This window comes from Ctenopharyngodon idella, chromosome 15 (genome assembly GCF_019924925.1).
Source record: "Ctenopharyngodon idella isolate HZGC_01 chromosome 15, HZGC01, whole genome shotgun sequence".
Taxonomy (NCBI): Eukaryota; Metazoa; Chordata; class Actinopteri; order Cypriniformes; family Xenocyprididae; genus Ctenopharyngodon; species Ctenopharyngodon idella.
In genome coordinates, this window is record NC_067234.1 from 13,905,348 (window position 1) to 13,923,954 (window position 18,607).

The 18,607-nt window shown below is 36.3% G+C and overlaps 1 protein-coding gene across 2 annotated transcripts; it reads right to left on the reverse strand.

Moving 5' to 3' along the window:
• Positions 1 to 940: 940 nt before the first annotated feature.
• si:ch73-95l15.5 (myosin-2 heavy chain) lies at positions 941 to 18,232 on the reverse strand. Of its 2 annotated transcripts, XR_007925128.1 has the most exons (19): positions 17,875 to 18,232; positions 15,703 to 15,856; positions 15,171 to 15,266; positions 14,966 to 15,073; positions 14,785 to 14,868; positions 14,578 to 14,662; positions 12,273 to 12,327; positions 11,437 to 12,150; positions 10,507 to 10,645; positions 9,938 to 10,128; positions 8,713 to 9,734; positions 8,477 to 8,629; positions 6,128 to 6,202; positions 5,929 to 6,045; positions 4,073 to 4,222; positions 3,696 to 3,863; positions 3,362 to 3,553; positions 2,173 to 2,364; positions 941 to 2,044 (listed from the first exon to the last, which is right to left on the reverse strand). XR_007925128.1 is itself a non-coding variant. In XM_051862345.1 (12 exons), the coding sequence occupies exons 3-12, from the start codon at positions 10,110 to 10,112 to the stop codon at positions 1,940 to 1,942; spliced, it is 2,349 nt and encodes a 782-aa protein (XP_051718305.1). In that variant the 5' UTR covers positions 10,113 to 10,128; positions 10,507 to 10,645; positions 11,437 to 11,599; the 3' UTR covers positions 941 to 1,939. The 2 variants fall into 2 exon arrangements, 1 of the variants encoding a protein (XP_051718305.1); XM_051862345.1 differs by lacking the exons at positions 12,273 to 12,327; positions 14,578 to 14,662; positions 14,785 to 14,868; ... (2 more) ...; positions 15,703 to 15,856; positions 17,875 to 18,232 and having other exon boundaries at positions 11,437 to 11,599.
• Between the last annotated feature and the right edge of the window lie 375 nt (positions 18,233 to 18,607).

Here is an 18,607-nt window from a genome sequence, read left to right on the forward strand (position 1 = left end):
TCATTGGCGAATAAGGTTTTTAAAAGTGTAAAAAAACATAATGGAGATTTAAAATCAATTAACACTGCTTTTGTCATTTTTTTACAAAAAAGTCATTTGGTTTAACCAAAATTTCGGTTTTACCAAATTACTATGTTTTCAAACAATGCTAACAGGCTGATATCTAGCTAGTTAGTTAAAAGAGGACAGTCAAACATTTTATATTTAGTACAAGTTTTTAAAATATTACAACATTTTCCATGTTTTATAGCGGCTGTACCGAATGAACTGATGTTTCGGGACATGCGTATGATCAAGTGAAAACATTAATTTTTCAAATAGTTAAAAGAGAGTTTGTTACTTTGCTTCACGACTATGTGGTCCTTTGCAGGTGTCTGAATGATGTCACATCCTGTCACATGATACTGACCGCATGACTTGATCCAAAATGGTCTTTATATTGGTTACTCCGAATGACATCAATGAAATTCATTTTTCCGGACATTCTTTCTCACATAAATTTAATACCATTTTTCACGACGTTGATATATGATATAAAATCATGCCAGAATAAAAAAATATATACATTAATTAAATTTTGATATATTTTAAATCACAAATGAAATGGCTGTATTGGCCTTTGGACGGTTAAACCGAATGAACTTTTGACACTTCAAAATCTTTAAAATACATTTATATGTAGCAAAATATAATTAAAACCTTTTGGATTCAATAAAAGAGATCTAGTTGTACTACCTTACTTACTTTGGATGTCATATCTTTGTTTTTTATTATTATTATTATTATTAAGGCCTTTGGACAAAAAAAAAAAAAAAAAGACCCGTCACGTCATTGACCCATATACATATACATACATATGAGAAATATGCAATATGAAGTCCTCCATAAATAAGAGTCCAGATGCTTTCCAGAGACATAATGATCACACAAAGTACACTAATTTAGATTTTTGAGGCTTTATTGTCAATTAAACCCCTGAGTTCTCAAGAAAGAACCTTTAATATTTCAGACATAAAAGAAAACCTCCAACAAAACCTTTCCAACTGCAAAACCCACACAAACTTGAGGCTTCATTTTAAATGTGATTTATGAGGTATGCACCAAGTTGTGGGGAATCCAGCTTATCCAAATAAAGTATGAGCAAATTAAAAACGTCCTTTTCGGACAGTCTGTAAATCCTTCTATTGTGAAAAAGATTTCCCTACACTGGAACAAAGATGGCACATCCCAGTTGGGACTATAACTGCATCTCAAAAACATTTATAAATACAAGACAAACATATGATCACATGGAAAAGAACATGAAAAGATGGATCAAACAATAAGAGAAAAGCAGCATTCAACATATTCAGCAGTCATAATCAATAAAACACAATTTAAACATTTAAGAATAATAATAACAACAATTAAAGGCTGCAGGGACTGTGGGATATGGAAAAATAATTATTAATAAGCAAAGCATGTATATGAGTGCTGAAAAGGCACGTGTGTGTAACTATGTAAATCTTGGAACCACAATCTGACGATGTGGGAAGTAATCAAAACATTTTATGGCTGCATTCAATCAAAATGACTAAATCAACCTGTAATGGTCCAGTCATAAATTCATATGAACTAAAATAACATTTCATAATATACCCTCAATCTCTTCAAAAGTTCAGTTGAGAGCAATCTGGCAGAACAATTGACACTATTCACAACTTACTATACACATTAGCCTGTCTCAATTTACTTGATTAAACTAGAGATTTGCCATAAGAATTTAACAGAATAAAATATTTATCCGAAGCTGAACCAGATCTGCAGATCCTCATTTCTGTTGGTTTAGTACAGCAAAATGACAGACATCAGAGATAATTTAGACATTGCACTCAATTAACAATATATTGTGCAGTTCATTGTATACAAGAACACTCACAGTACGTGTTTAATCACACACTCACAGTGTGTGTTTGAGGGCTGTTTTGGGTCCAAGTCTGCTAGAGATGTTTTGCTGTAGCTCTGTTAACACGCCATCCCGCTCCTCTAACTCCAGAAGAACTTGCTATGAAGGGCAAACCAAAAAAATATCATGTCAATAATTTGTTCTCACAGAGCATGAGTTACATTGGTAACAACCAGTAGTTTTTAACATCAAAACACACCTACAGTAAGTAGAGGCAGGTTATTTACCTCTATAAGTTTATCCCTCTTCTGAAGATTGTCTCTCAGTTTTCCTTCCTCGAAAGCTCTCTCCTTATTTTCCTTCTTCCACCCTAGTTCAGCCTCCTTCTTCTCCTTGGTTTTCTCTCTCAGCTCCTTGAGTGTGTCTTTGAGTTGCTGTGATAGGACAGTGATGGCACGTTTGTGATTTTCTCTTTGGTCCTGAAAGAACATGGATGTATGTTGATGAAAACGTACAAACCAGATCTTGAGAGTGCACTGGTTTGTTCTCTGAAGTCAAGCTTTTTAAATAATGGTCAAAAAGTGGTTACTGGCAGTGATGGACCGAAATTTCAGCATCATCATTTTGAACCAAGATGTTTTAGTCTATGCTGTTTTCAGCTGATATGTGAACAAAACCTCACTAAACATTATTTATAGTGCACCTACCATCCAATAATTACAATAACAAAAAGTCTGAGCCTTCAGATTTCTTTAATTTTATAATGAAATTCAAACAATAAATGTAGTTTTGATAGTTGATACCCTTTATTGTGGCGTGACAGATCATGGTTTGGTGCCTCAGTTCAAGCGGCAGTGAAAGCCATTCAATGTTCAGAGCTTGTTAGATAGCCAGAAAAAATAACTCTATAAAAGTGCATTTTGATAAATATATGAACTATATTACGTTTATTATATTGTAATGTGACCTGCTGTCTTCATTATTTAATGTATGTTTAAACAAATCTTTCATGAAAACATGTTTTTATTACAGCCACTGTTTAAACGTTTATATTTCATCAATGAATTGGAGTAGAAACTCAATTATATAATTAAAACAATGTATATAAAAACTGCCTTATGTGCAATTTAAATGTCTATATGCAACTAAGTTTTTGAGTGTTGATTATTTAATAAATGTGATTAATTAATTTATTATTAAAGAAACATTATTTATCATTTTTGGCTAAATGAAAATTATTTTGGTTTTAGGGGGTTTGGTAAAAAATTTATTCCAATACATCACTAGTTACTGGTATTAGCCAGAGCAATGTTTGTACAGACCACCAGGTGGCACAATTGCTTTTCTGTTGTATCATGAAATAAATAAGTCAAAGGTTTTGGATATGTTCAGCACACTAAAAATGATTGGCAATGAATTGAACTTTTTGAAAAAGCCACAATTGTGGAAATGAAACATGATTTTATCAGACATTACCAGTATGAGGTTTTCAGTGTCGGTTAAGGCAGAGGAGAGTCTTGAGATCTCCTGCAACATGGTGGAGCTGAGCTCCTCTCTATCTCTGAAGCTTGCCTCCAGCAGAGCTTCTTTCTCTTGCAGTTGATTGACCAATCCAGCCTCAGCTCCTCCCCCATCCAACCCCCGTCCAATCAGAGAGTCTGATAGTGCCTATGGGGAAAAAGTTAATAGCTGACTACTGGAAATTATACATTAACTAATCATCAACATCAACTAATCAATCATTAACATCAACTGCGCTTTGCAAGAGAGGTCAAATCAGACAGCAAGAGGGAGACAACGTCACATCTACCTGCACATCTTTGCGTGAACTCTCGAGCGCCTCCTTTAGCTGGGAAATATAGTCTTTGTTATCCTTCACCAGTGCAGTCAGGGCTGAATCTCTCTCTTTCCACACTTCCCATTCTTTCATCATCTCCTGTTGGGCTCGATCTCGCTCTGCAAGCTCTACACGCAGGTGCTATTTAAAAGATACAAAACATTAATTTTCTTCTACAATAAAGTTAAAGGCTGAATCATTTTTCACCATTTAATGCACTTTGAGAGCTCCATTTTCTGTACCAATGCTTTATTTACTAACAGTCATGTATAATAGCAGCAGCAGGCGCTGAGTGATTAAGTAAACATATGTGTGTACTGTTGAATTAGAGCACTGTTTGTTTGACTCACGTTAATAACATCCTGGTTACACTGGAGCACAGTGTTGAGTGTGATGAAGTCTCTGTCTCGCTCTCTGCCAGCGTCCCTTACGGCCTGCAGCTGTTTCTCCAGGGCTTTCTCCCTCTCGCTCGCATCTGACAGCTGAGCCTCCAAGACTTCCTGATTAAAACATGAACATAGAAATAAAGTAGAAGAACTATGGAATGCACATGCATCCAGCATTTCCTGGACCTCATCTGAAGCAAACATGAAGCGCTCATTTACCAAGTTAATTATCCCACACAGTGACCCAGCCAAACCTGGGTGTGTTAGCCAGAGCTTCACTGTATGCTCAGTCTGTGTGCTTTTGCTATATTTGTAAGAGTCAAATCACCAGAGAATATGGTAAAACTGCTTAAAATTATGGTCCTCACAAGTTACTGGAAAAGAAGAAAAAAAAAAAAATAGTACCATTCAAAAGTTTGGGGTTGGTAAGAGTTTTAAAAAAGTTTTTGAAACAAGTCTCTTATGCTTACCTAGACTGCATTTATTTGATCAAAAATATAGTAAAAACATTAATGTTGTGAAATATTATTGTAAGTTTAAAGGGGTCCTTGATTATGATTGCACTTTTTTTAACTTTAGTTAATGTGTAATGTTGCTGTTAGAGCATAAACAACATCTGGGGGTGTGGTCATGTTGGGCTGCTTTAGAGAAGAGGAACAGATGTTGTTCCCATGCCGTCATTTTACGCCGGACTGCTTCACAAAAGAGGGTCAATTTAACGCTGGATTTGCACAAAAGATTAACATGACGGCACATGCTAGTCGATGAGTTGAATCAACTCCACAGCAACTACATAAATTTATCCACTAACCATTCAGAAACGTCCAGTTTCATTCTAAAAGTTGTAACTTCTTCCTGAGTCTCTCCATCAGTGTCGACTCCGGTTTGAACAATGTAAGGCTGAACACTGTTACTGACAATCCTCATTTTGGCTGTGTGAGATTCTCCAGCTTTGTTGTTGTTGAGCGACCGAAGCGCGAGCTGTTAAAGCTCTGCCCTCTTCTGGAAAGAGGGCCATGAGCAGCAGCTCATTTGCATTTAAAGGGACACACACAAAAACGGCGTATTTTTGCTCACACCCAAATAAGGGCAAATTTGAGAAGCTATAATAAATGAACAAACATCTTGTGAAAAGGGGCATAATAGGTCCCCTTTAAGTAACGGTGTTGTGTTTTATTATATTTTAAAATGTAATTTATTCCTGTGATGGCAAAGCTGAATTTTCAGCATCATTACAGTCTTCAGTGTCACATGATCCTTAAGAATTCTTTTTAATATGCTGAAGAAACATTTCTAATTTTTATCAATGTTGAAAACAGCTGTGCTGCTTAATATTTTTGTGGAAACTGTGATGCATTTTTTTCAATATAATTTAATCAATAGAAAGTTCAAAAGAACAGTATTCATATGAAATAGACTGTGTGTTTACTGTCACTTTTGGTCAAATTAATGCATCCTTGCTGAAGAAAAGCATTATTTTTTATTTTATTATTTTTTTTTTTTAAATCATATTAACCCTAAAAGTTTGAACGGTAGTGCAAATACAAATAATAAAAAAAATGCATTTATTTATTTATTATTATTTATTTATAATATTTATTATTGCAATTTATTTTTTATTATAGGATGCGGTCAAGGACACTTGGCTCATAAAGTGACTAAATTTCATTCACTTTTAAATAATGCCACAAATTGTATTATTTGATTAGGGTTAGTCTACAGTGATTATAATTGGGTAATTTAATTTAATAATTTTAATTTAGGAACAACAGAAGTCTGAGCAGTCTTCATTTACGAAACTCACATCAGTCAGACCTCACCTCACGTTCACTGCGTGTATCAGTCACTGCACTGGCCAGTTTTTTGATGAATTTGTCAGAGTCCTCTGATTCCACTCCCTGCTCAGCACACAGCTTCTGGATCAAAGTCACACATTCCTGAAGAGAGGAGAGCACACAGTTCACTGACATATCTGTTTTTATCCTAAATCTATAATGAGTTCATCAATACAGGACTCACCTGGATTACGTTCTCTCTGCTGTGTAGTGACTGGCTGAGACTCTCTATGAGGTCATTTTTATTCTTCAAACTGGTCTGTATGGCAAAAACAATCAGTTAGGTATTAGTCTCACAAACAAGCATCATTCCCAGCAAAATGACTCAATGTCATGCCTGAGGGACAGTTCATGGCATTGTGACTTCTTGTGACTGCATTCCACTAGTGTTATATAACTGCTATCACCTCGCACTACAGAGTAACAGTTCAATAGCCTGAACCCAGCATGCACCAGTGCTATGAAATTACAGCATTCTGTTAAATCCCGAATTAAAGTAGATCAAAAGAGAGCGGTTAAAGTATTTGGACACTGAAGTCACACTTAATTCATTGCATTATATAACACATCAAATTTATAATGCCAGAGTGTTTCTGAGAGGTAATTTCTTTTCTGAGGCATTTTTGCAATGAATTGTAAACAACTGGTGTCAAGATGATTTTTAGTTGATGTATGAAGTCAGGGGCTGTTTATATGACACTGTTTTCAACTAAAAAGGGGAAACCTTTTCTTGAGTTTTTTTTTTTTTTCCCCCATTTACACAACAACAGCATTTTGGGGGCCTTAAAACAAAAACTATTGAAAATGGGTTTCAGAACGATACTGTTATCGTCTCCATGTAAACTACAAAAACGTGAATTTGTGAAAACGGTGACGTCATGCGCATGTGTATTACTTGTTCAGTTTGTAGACGTTTTGACAGCATTGTTGTCTGTACGCAAAAAACACAAAGGAAAAAAAAAACTGTTCTGATTTTAGTACATCATTGTCATGTAAACATACCCTCAGTTCTCCTCAAGTTGTCCTAACAGAACACGTGTAGTTCATCATTAACTAAGAATAATTTCTACTAAAATTTGGCTTTAACAAAGTGTCCAAATACTTTTATGCCATGTTACTTTGGTATTATTTATGTAATATTAAATTATTTATTAATATTTTTAGTTAGCTGTTGTTTTTTATATTTTTAGTTTTCATTTTTTACATTTTAGTAATTTTGCTATGTGCTGTTGTCAATTTTTATTAGTTTTATTTTATTTTTGTTTTAGGAATTTTAGTACTTAAAAACTTATTTCAGTTTGTTGCCAAGGCAACATTTCTAATTGTCATGTAATTTCTTCATCTAATATTTATATTTTATGTTCTGCTTTATTTTTGTTTTAGTTTTAATTTTAGTTTAGCTAAAAACTAGTTTAAACTAGTTTAGTTTAATTTAATTTTAGTTTTAATTTTTTACATTTTAGTAATTTTGCTATGTGCTTTTGTAATTTTTATTTGTTTTATTTTTGTTTTAGTCATTTTAGTACTTAATATTTTTTAGTACTTGTATTTCTAATTTACTTCGCATTGAATATTCGCATATTTATATTTTACAGTCAAACCAAAAATTATTCAGACATTTTTGATATATTTTTACTAGTGGGTGCAGGACACTATAGTTCATTTATGTAAGTGAGGATAGCAAAATAAAGTAAACTGTGACATATTATACCCAAAAATTCTTCATACAGTGGACTACCAGTAAAACTGATAAACATTTGAAACCAAAAATTAACACACTTTGACCTGACCATGTTTTGCTTAAGTGTTATCTGACAAAATTAAGATAAATTTTTTCTGACACAGTTTAACTCTGAGATCTTGTCATATTTTATTACCTTTTTTTAAACTATAGCTAATAAACTGTAATAATGAATGAAATGTTCAAGGTGTCTGAATAAACTTTGGTTTGACTGCATGTCCTGCTTTATTTCAATAAACATTTGTACTTTTTTTTTATCCTAACTAGGATAACTTTTATCCTGAATTTCTTTTTATGAAACATTTTACTTGAAAGGTGTGTTTGTTCTTTCTTGAAAATAAATGCAACTTTTATATTCAATGAAATTCTTAAAATTACTTAAAAAGTGTCTGGGCCACTGTATGAATTCATTCTTGATGATTATTTAGTTGAAAATATAAAATATTTTAATACATGATGAATACCGAAAGAGGAAAAAAAAGCAGCAGCTGAAAAGCCTGTTGTGAAAGAAATGGCAACCACAGCCCAGGGCAAACTCCTCTGGTTTGGGAAGATTCTTGGAGGAGGTGTGTGTGCGTGTGGGCAAACCCAAACCCTTTTTATCTTTTTAAAAACATTCACACACACCTTCTGTAATATGCCCTATATAAGGCATCATTTAAAAATAACAAAAATCAACAAAAAGATTAGGAGAGGGTGTGTCTCAGGCGTGCTGTGCTAAGTCTCTAAAACACAATGCACACAGCGCACACATGCCATTAAACTTAATTATCCCAGCCTCGTCTCACTTACCACTTGCGGAGACTTCAACTGCTTTGCAGGAGCGTCGGTTGCTGGTTTGTTGGTCTCCTTGAGCTGAGCCTCAAGAGCTCTGATGCGAGCCTGAGCTTGAACAAGTTGTTCACGCAACTGCTTCACAGCAAGGTGCACCTTACCTGCAGACGACTAAAAAAAAAAAAGAGATAAAAATTAGATAAGGTATGAAAAAGAGGTCAAACATTTTTATAAAACAGTCCAACAGTCCTCACCCCTCTTTGTAATGGCATAAAGTCATCTTTTAGCTCGGTCAGGATGTCATTCTCTTCTTCAAACTCATCCTCCGTCCCATTGTCTCCTTCTCCGAAATTCAGGACCCTCACTAACCCCACTTTCGGTCCTACCTCATCTTTCCCGTTCTGCACGTCCCCTCTGTCCAACACTGGAATACGACTTCCAGCAGGAGACCTTACTGGCTTTCCTTCAATTCCCCTCAACTCTTTGAAAACGGTGTCTAAAATGGCCGAATGCTCCTCTGGCCAATCAAATGGATCAGTGCCGTCTATCGAGTCCAGCGACTGGATGGAGGTAGTGCGGGATTGAGATCGCAAAGAATGACAGGAACCGGACAGCGAGGCAGGGCTTGATCTGACAGATGGCACTCTCGACCAATGAAGAGGCATGCTGCAGGATTTGTCTCGAGAGAGGCCCAATGACGTGAAGGCTTGTTCGGGTAAGTGACGCGGAATCCCACAAACGGACTCATAGTCAGAGTCGGACACCCTCAAGGAGTCGCAACCCTCACACTTCTTGCCTTGATGACACCGTTTCCCTGTTTTCCTATAATACGGACATGACTCTGCTTTCTCGGACCACCATTCATACTCGGAGAGGGCCATGTTGTCCCTCAGCAGTTCTCTGTATCCTTCCCCAACGGAATCCTTCCTGTCCCCTTCATCCTCACTGGAGCTTCCTTTTCTTTTTGAACTAGAAGGGTGGCGCTGATCGTACATGCTTCGCACCCATCGCCTAATCTTGTCCCTTTCCTGAGTGAGTTTCTGGAGTCTCTCGCCCGACAGCACTCGGACTCGGGCGATAACGGTGTCGAACTTGAAAACTCGCTCCAGAACTGACACACACTTGCCACACAAAAACTCCCCCTGACCGGCTCCACGTGGTACAGGCTGCTCTAATATGTGTGTCAGCACACAGAGCAGGTCGATTCCTTTCGTAGGGGTCAGCAGGCCACGAGACTTCGAGAGCGAACGGGAGGAGCCCAGAGATAAAGTGCTGCCTAGAAATAAAGAATAAAAAAAGGTACACAATTATAATCAAGTACATAATTTATAATATTCTGAGAATCTAAAACTTAAACAACACTTTAATAATAAAAATGAATTACGCAGCAATATGCATTTCCCCCCTTTTAATAGCATTTTAAAATGATTCAGTAATAAACAAATGCAAGTTGTTAGAAAGGTGCTCTGCAGTTCATACCCCATGGGCTGCTTTGTGCCGATCTGGGCAAGCTTCCCTTGCTCGAAAAGTCAGTTGGGGTCTGAGGTTGTGCCCCCTTTCTGTTCTGACCCGCATACAACCATCGCCGCTGGTTACCCTGCAGGTCACTTCCACAGATGCGGCATCCTTCACTTTTACCTCGTGTAGTCATCATAAATACAGCAGGTGCTCTAAAATAGCAACAATAATAAACAAACAATAAATATATATTACGATTTCGGCTCAAGCATACCAAATAAAAGAAACGCACAACAGGTGCTGGATGAAGCCAAGGCAATGATATCTGCTATTAAAATAATTAAGTTAAATGATAAAGGAATAGTTCACCCCAAAATAATAATCATAATAAATAAATCCCTGAAATGACATCAGCATAAACATTCTTCACAATTCTTCCTGAGTGTCCATGGGAATAAAATATTAATTAAAAAAAAATTATACAGCATGATACTTCCATATATATATATACATACATACATACATACATATACACACACACACACACACTCTACATACCTGAATAACCTCTCTATATACACTTTACACACCTGAATAAATCTATCAGTAGTTGTATTGTATGGTTTTGTTCACTGTTGTCCTTTGGCTGGGTGGATCCAGTGAATGACAGGCCACTCTCTTCTACTGACAGTCAATGTTTACATGGGCTGGATACACTGGCCTTGAGCACTAAACACACACACACACACACACACACACACACACAGACATTTCAAAATCAGATTACTTACATGCTTTATAAAACCATCTTGAAGAATTTAAGTGGATGCCACACTTAGCTTAGTTCACCCAAAATTAAAAATACATCTAAATAATTTACTCACATCATGTTTTTACAAACCTGTAGGACTTGCTCCTTTCCTTGGAACCAAAAAGGAAATGTCAGACACATGTTAGGGACTGAGAGCCACAGTCACCAGTCACTTTCCCCCCCCCCCCTCTCCATACAATGAAAGTGAACGGTGACTGTGGCTGTCAGTCTGCCAAACATCTCTGTTCCACAGAAGAAAGAAAGCTGTACAAGTTTGGAACAACATCAGGTGAATAAATGATGACGGTATTTTCATTTTAGGGTGAACTATTACTTTAAATCAAATCTATTAAAGACTAGCACGAGCGCTTTAAATCGGGCGCTGTTTGAAAACACAAATAAATTATGTAAAAAAAAGTGACGCGTTGGCAGAGAACTTTCCATACGATGACTAATCTCAGCAACTCTCTGTTTTACTCTCGTGTGTTCATTCAAAAATGACCTCTATCAGATCGCTTAAAACGCAGTTAACCGCCGCTGATATAAACCCACGCAAAACTGACTTTTGATTCCCGGAATGTCAGAATGACCCTGCAGAGGACAAAACATGATATGATAGACCAAACAACTCGTCAACACAGTCGTCAACTGGCATGATAAGTTGCGAGAATCGAAAATATCCCATTACAATCGCAAAGAAGTCGCTTACCGAAGCTCAGGAAGCGTTTCCTCGGTCTCGAACAGGAGCTCTCGCGCGTCCGAACTGGAGTGGCAGCCGCCGCGCGCTCGCTCTACCTTGCTGACGTCATCATAAATACCTGTTTCAGCACGCAGCTGCGTGGCGCGCTCCAGCTGTTTGCACATCCATGCGCATTACTGACGACAACTTACAATGTTTATTTATTTATTTGTGTATGTATACACAGTACACACATTTTCTTGCAATCACAATTTTTTATAACAATTATAAAATGACATTTATTTTTATTAAAACAAAATATTATCGCGATAGGCCTAAATAGAATTAGAAAACTGACAAAATAACCTGCTCACAGTGTTTAAACTGATTTTACATAAATAGAAAATAGCTAAACAACTACTGCACATACCAGAAATTCATTCATTGTCTACACAGATAATAAATTATCACAGTCTGTTATAGCAAAGAAAATATGTGATTGATAAGAGTATAATCATAATCTGCACAAGACATGATTACATTTCAGGATTGTGTGAAAGTATGTGAGAACATCAGTTTCTTTCTTTCCGTCTCTGTAGATTAGGTGAGCCACTTGTCTATGCAGTTCTGGTAGACTGTGAGGTTTGAATGCCAGGACGTATGGTGAACACCAGGGAAAACGCACTTGACCACGGCTCCTTTTGCGTTTAATGTTTTCAGGCCAAACGCATCACTTAGATACCACTGGGGAGAGTGGAAAAATGGTTAGGATAACTAAACTGCACCAGCAAATATAAAAACCATGAACAAACTAAACTAATTCGTGTTGCTTTGAAATTGGCCAGAATATGAATGCTTCTACTCACATCCTGCTTTTCCATCTCAACCACAGTTTCATTACCGTCGTAAAACCCAAAAATACTGTGGGGGGAACAAAAGAGATTAACAGTAAAAAGATATGAAACGACCAAGTATGTTTTATTCAGGACCTACATTTTTAGAGAAGGCAAACATGCTTTAAAAAGGCACCACATAATCCTATAAGACCTTTTAAAGTTCAAACGCCACTCTAAATATTTCTCACATTCATTCCAGTCTGCTGAACTGCCACAGATTAACCCTTTGGCAGCGTGTAAGACAGTCGAACTCTGATAAATGTTAGATGCTCAGTATTATGTGAAAGAATATATGCAGAGCAGGGTTATTATCATTAAAAACATTTATGTTAAATGAAATAAAGCTGAAATAAAATATAAATATTAGCTTAAAAACTTAAACTAAATGAAAATTAGAAATGTTGCCTTGGCAATAAACAGAAGTAAGTTTAAAGGGTTAGTTCACCCAAAAATGAAAATAATGTCATTTATTACTCACCCTTCATGCCGTTCCACACCTGTAAGACCTTCGTTCATCTTCGGAACACAAATTAAGATATTTTTGTTGAAATCCGATGGCTCAGTGAGGCCTACATAGCCAGCAATGACATTTCCTCTCTCAAGATCCATTAATGAACTAAAAACATATTTAAATCAGTTCATGTGAGTACAGTGGTTCAATATTAATATTATAAAGCGACGAGAATATTTTAGGTGCGCCAAAAAAAAAAAAAAAAACGACTTATATAGTGATGGCTGATTCATGAAGCTTCGGAGCATTATGAATCAGCGTATTGAATCATGATTCGGATCGCGTGTCAAACCACCAAACTGCTGAAATCACGTGACTCTGGCGCTCCGAACCGCTGATTCGACACGCTGATTCATAACGCTCCGAAGCTTCATGAAGCAGTGTTTTGAAATCGGCCATCACTATATAAGTCGTTATTTTGTTTTTTTGGCGCATCAAAAATATTCTCGTCGCTTTATAATATTAATATTGAACCACTGTACTCACATGAACTGATTTAAATATGTTTTTAGTACATTAATGGATCTTGAGAGAGGAAATGTCATTGCTGGCTATGGAGGCCCCACTGAGCCATCGGATTTCAACAAAAATATCTTAATTTGTGTTCCGAAGATGAATGAAGGTCTTACAGGTGTGGAACGGCATGAGGGTGAGTAATTAATGACATAATTTTCATTTTTGGGTGAACTAACCCTTTAAAGCACTAAGGGCCAAGTTCGTTTCAAAAGGTGGTTTGCTCTATTTTGATCGCTATCGTAGACATATGTTTATATCCTAACTTTAAACTTTTATCTCAGTACTTCTGTGATAATTTGAATATTTGTAACACAGAAATAACTACTGTGTGGTTCAAAACTGCTCTCTCTGGCTCAGGGTGGCCGGACGAACACAGATTTGAATGTACAGGTATGATTTTGTCAAAGGATTAATAGACACGGGTGAATCGTTGTAAGTGATTCGGAGCGCCAAAGTCACGTGATTTCAGCAGTTTGGCATTTTGACATGCGATCTGAATCACTGATTCGAAACAAAAGATTCGAAGCAGTGTTTTGAAATCGGCCATCACTAGATATCGTTATTTTAATTTCTCTTCGTTTTATAATATTAAGATTGAACCACTGAACACATATGAACTGGTTTAAATATGTTTTGAGTACCTTTCTGGATCTTGAGAAGTTCAATGACATTGCTGTCTATGCAGGCCTCACTGAGCCATCGGTTTTCATCAAAAATATCTTAACTTGTGTTCAGAAGATGAACAAATGTCTTACAGGTGTAGAATGACATGAGGGTGAGTAATAAATGACATTATTTAAATTTTTGTTGAACTAACCCTTTAACAATGTCTTTACTACCTTTCTGGGCCTTGAAAGTGGTTATGACATTGCCGTGTATAGGGAGGTCAGAAAGCTCTCGTATTTCATCAAAAATATCTTAATTTGTGTTCCAAAGATGAACGAAGGTCTCACGGGTGTGGATCGACATGAGAGTGAGTAATAAATGACAGAAATTTAATTTTTGGGTGAACTAACCCTTTAAAACTTGTCTGTGAAATGGGGGGTAAAACTATTAACTGGAAATAAATGAAAACTAAAACTAACACTGAAAATAAATACAAATGAAACAACCTAAATAGCAATATTTAAAATAAATAAATAAAGTAACAAAAGCATAACGAAATTACTACAAAAAAAAAAATTAACATAAAAATAAAAGCTCATTCCAAATAATAATAAAACTATAAAATATCACTGATTCAGAGACCTTGATTGCCATGGTGTAATAACGCCGTCATCTGGTCCGCCGATCAGCACCAGCGTCTCTATGCGCAGGAAGCTGTCTCGCCACGCTGCAAGGGAACAGAAGCATACAACACAACATGACTCAAGGCCACTAAACTGAAAGTGCACAAACAACCATCTGAGCTGCACATAAACAGGGGTTACCAAAAGTCATGTAATCTTAAACTACCTGTTGAGTTGGCATGCTCTATCTCTCCATTCAGTGGAGCGAGATAGTTGCTGCTCTTTAAGTATCTCTCTCTTTGGTGTGGATCTACAGAGAAAAAAGACAAAGAGACAGATGCGCTGTAATTAAAATGAAATGCAGAACAGTGAACAAACTGTTGCACGAAAGTGACATATCTGCTTACCATTCCAGTAGTTGCAGACAGATATTTTTTGTCCACATGTAGTGTAACAAAAAAGGTACAGTCTTGACTTGATAAATTTAGGGAAAATGTATTTCAAATAACATGAATCTGTAAAAGCATGGACAAAGTACTTTATTAATGTGTATGACGTTTCTTTAGAGAAAAGAAATGTTTTGGTGTGTAATTTAGGGAGGATTGGACTGACCTCCATACTGGCCAGCTAGTGGTGAAGACAGGATTATCAGAGAGTGAACATTGTGTGTAGGAAGGGTAGCAAGAACTCCTCGACATATCAAACCACCTGAGAAAATGATATAAATAACAGTTTGGAGTTAGGAAGATTTTTTTTTAAAGAAATTAATACTTTTATTCCGCTAGGACACATTAAATGTATTAAAAGTGAGAGTAAAGATTTTTATATTGTTACAAAAATATTTGTTCAAATAAATGCTGTTCTTTTGCAGAATCCGGAAAAAATATATCATGGTTTCCACGAAAAAATATTAAGAGTAATGGAGTAATGGCTGCTGAAAATTCAGCTTTGACGTCACAGGAATAAATTACACTCTCAAATGTATTCAAATAGAAAATAGTTACTTTAAATTGTAATATTTCACAATATTACTGTTTTTATTGTATTTTTAATCAAATAAATGCAGCCTTGGTGAGCATAAGAGCCTTAAAGTATCTTTTGAATGATAACAAACATCATGATTTGAGTTATGAGTTTAGGTGACCTTGTGAGAAGCAGATGAGATGGACACCATCTTCAGCGCTCTTCATGATGGATCTGATGGCTTCTCTGAAGCCATCTACCTGTTGCCACAGTGGCTTCATACTGGCAATGTAGTCATACAGGGCTAGTGTGGTCACATTGGTACCTGGATGAGACTAAGGCGCCAGTGAAAAGAGAAGTTGGTGAGTTTCACTTTAGATAAAAAGGAGAAATATGTGCCAAATGTGGTGATGTGAAACTGAAACAACTTAAAAACAGTTATAGAACAATTGCACAGTGTGAGTTTAATAAGGTGTTTTTTTAATGCATGACCCAAAATTTACCTATTCAAAAATGTTATGCAAGTTTTATGTAGTCTTATTGTATGTAGTTATACAGTATCTCACAGAAGTGAGTACACCCCTCACATTTTTGTAAATATTTTATTATATCTTTTCAAGTATCGACACTGAAGAAATGACACTTTGCTACAATGTAATGTAGTGAGTGTCCAGCTTGTATAACAGTGTAAATTTGCTGTCCCCTCAAAATAACTCAACACACAGCCATTAATGTCTAAACCGCTGGCCACAAAAGTGAGTACACCCTTAACTGAAAATGGCCAAATTGGGCCCAATTAGCCATTTTCTCTCCCCGGTGTCATGTGATTTGTTAGTGTTACAAGGTCTCAGGTGTGAATGGGGAGTAGGTGTGTTAAATTTGGTGTTATCGCTCTCACTCTCTCATACTGGTCACTGGAAGTTCCACATGGCACCTCATGGCAAAGAACTCTCTGAGGATCTGAAAAAAAGAATTGTTGCTCTACATAAAGATGGCGTAGGCTATAAGAAGATTGCCAAGACCCTGAAACTGAGCTGCGGCACGGTGGCCAAGACCATACAGCGGTTTAACAGGACAGGTTCACCTCAGAACAGGCCTCGCCATGGTCGATCAGTGTGCTCAGCGTCATATCCAGAGGTTGTGTTTGGGAAATAGACGCATGAGTGCTGCCAGCATTGCTGCAGAGGTTGAATGGGTGGGGGGTCAGCCTGTCAGTGCTCAGACCATACGCCTGCACACTGCATCAAATTGGTCTGCATGGCTGTCGTCCCAGAAGGAAGCCTCTTCTAAAGATGATGCACAAGAAAGCCCGCAAACAGTTTGCTGAAGACAAGCAGACTAAGGACATGGATTACTGGAACCATGCCCTGTGGTCTGATGAGACCAAGATAAACTTATTTGGTTCAGATGGTGTCAAGCGTGTGTGGCGGCAACCAGGTGAGGAGTATAAAGACAAGTGTGTCTTGCCTACAGTCAAGCATGGTGGTGGGAGTGTCATTGTCTGGGGCTGCATGAGTGCTGCCGGCACTGGGGAGCTACAGTTCATTGAGGGAACCATGAATGCCAACATGTACTGTGACATACTGAAGCAGAGCATGATCCCCCCAAATTTACACTGTTATACAAGCTGTACACTCACTACTTTACATTGTAGCAAAGTGTCATTTCTTGTTCGTGTTGTCACATGAAAAGATATAATAAAATATTTACAAAAATGTGAGGGGTATACTCACTTCTGTGAGATACTGTATAGGCTAGATGAATTTGTTTGGAAATAAGAAACACAGAAGAGAATTTATGCCACTTAAATTAATTTAACACACACACACACACACACACACACACATATATATACATACAGTCAAACCAAAAACTATTCAGACATTTTTGATATTTTTGATATATTTTTACTAGTGGGTGCAGGACACTATATTTCATTTGTGTAAGTGAGGATAGCAAAATAAAGTAAACTGTGACATATTATACCCAAAAATTCGGACTACCAGTAAAATTTATAAAAATTTGGAACCAAAAATTATTCAGACACTTTGACCTGACCATGTTTTGCTTAAGTGTTATCTGAAATAATTAAGATTAATTTTTTTCTGACACAGTTTAACTCTGCGATCTTGTCATATTTTATTACCATTTTTTTAAACTATAGTGAATAAACTGTAATAATGAATGAAATGTTCAAGGTGTCTGAATAAATTTTGGTTTGACTGTAATATATATATATATATATTACGTTTAATTTGATATTATATGTATACATTTAATAGGCTACTATATACAGTATATTCGAGATAGTAAACGAGATAACATTACTTAACTGAATATGGGAATATCTTACCTGATTGATAAATTTCTCTAACATCTCGAACTGTCTGGGTCCATCTAATATCCCGTGAACAATAATTACTGGTCTGTATCCCATGACGGAGGACAGCAGTAATACAGCACATATAATAACACATGGTCTGCAGCTATCACTCATCAATCCCCCCATAGAGGTACTTCAACAATGTCTCACAATAATCTATAAACTGAAATCAAATACTTATTTTAATTAACCAAAATTATATTAGGTATCCACGTAGACTATTCTAACGGTGGCAAGACGTTCTGCTAAAAGATCTGAGCCTCAATTTTATAAGTTGGTAACGTCGTTGTTCCGCATGTGCTGAACTGTCAGAGTTGAGGTGATGCTTTTATAGACCGCTTCCTCTATTTCACCACTTAATGTGGTTTATCGGAAATGCAAACATTTCATATTATTACAATAGATTATGTCACATTGTTTACATATTTACCTTTTTCTTGAATGCTAGTGTCTGCAAAGACCTCCAGCAGTTTTTCAAACTTTATTGAGCGCTACATTATTATTAAAAGCCACTCGTCACTTATTAGACTGAAATATATATTTAAATATATTGAACATTATTTACAAAGTATACATAAACATTAAGCCAAGTTATATATATATATATATATATATATATATATATATATATATACATATATATACATGTGTATATATATATATATATATATATATATATATATATACACACACACACACACAC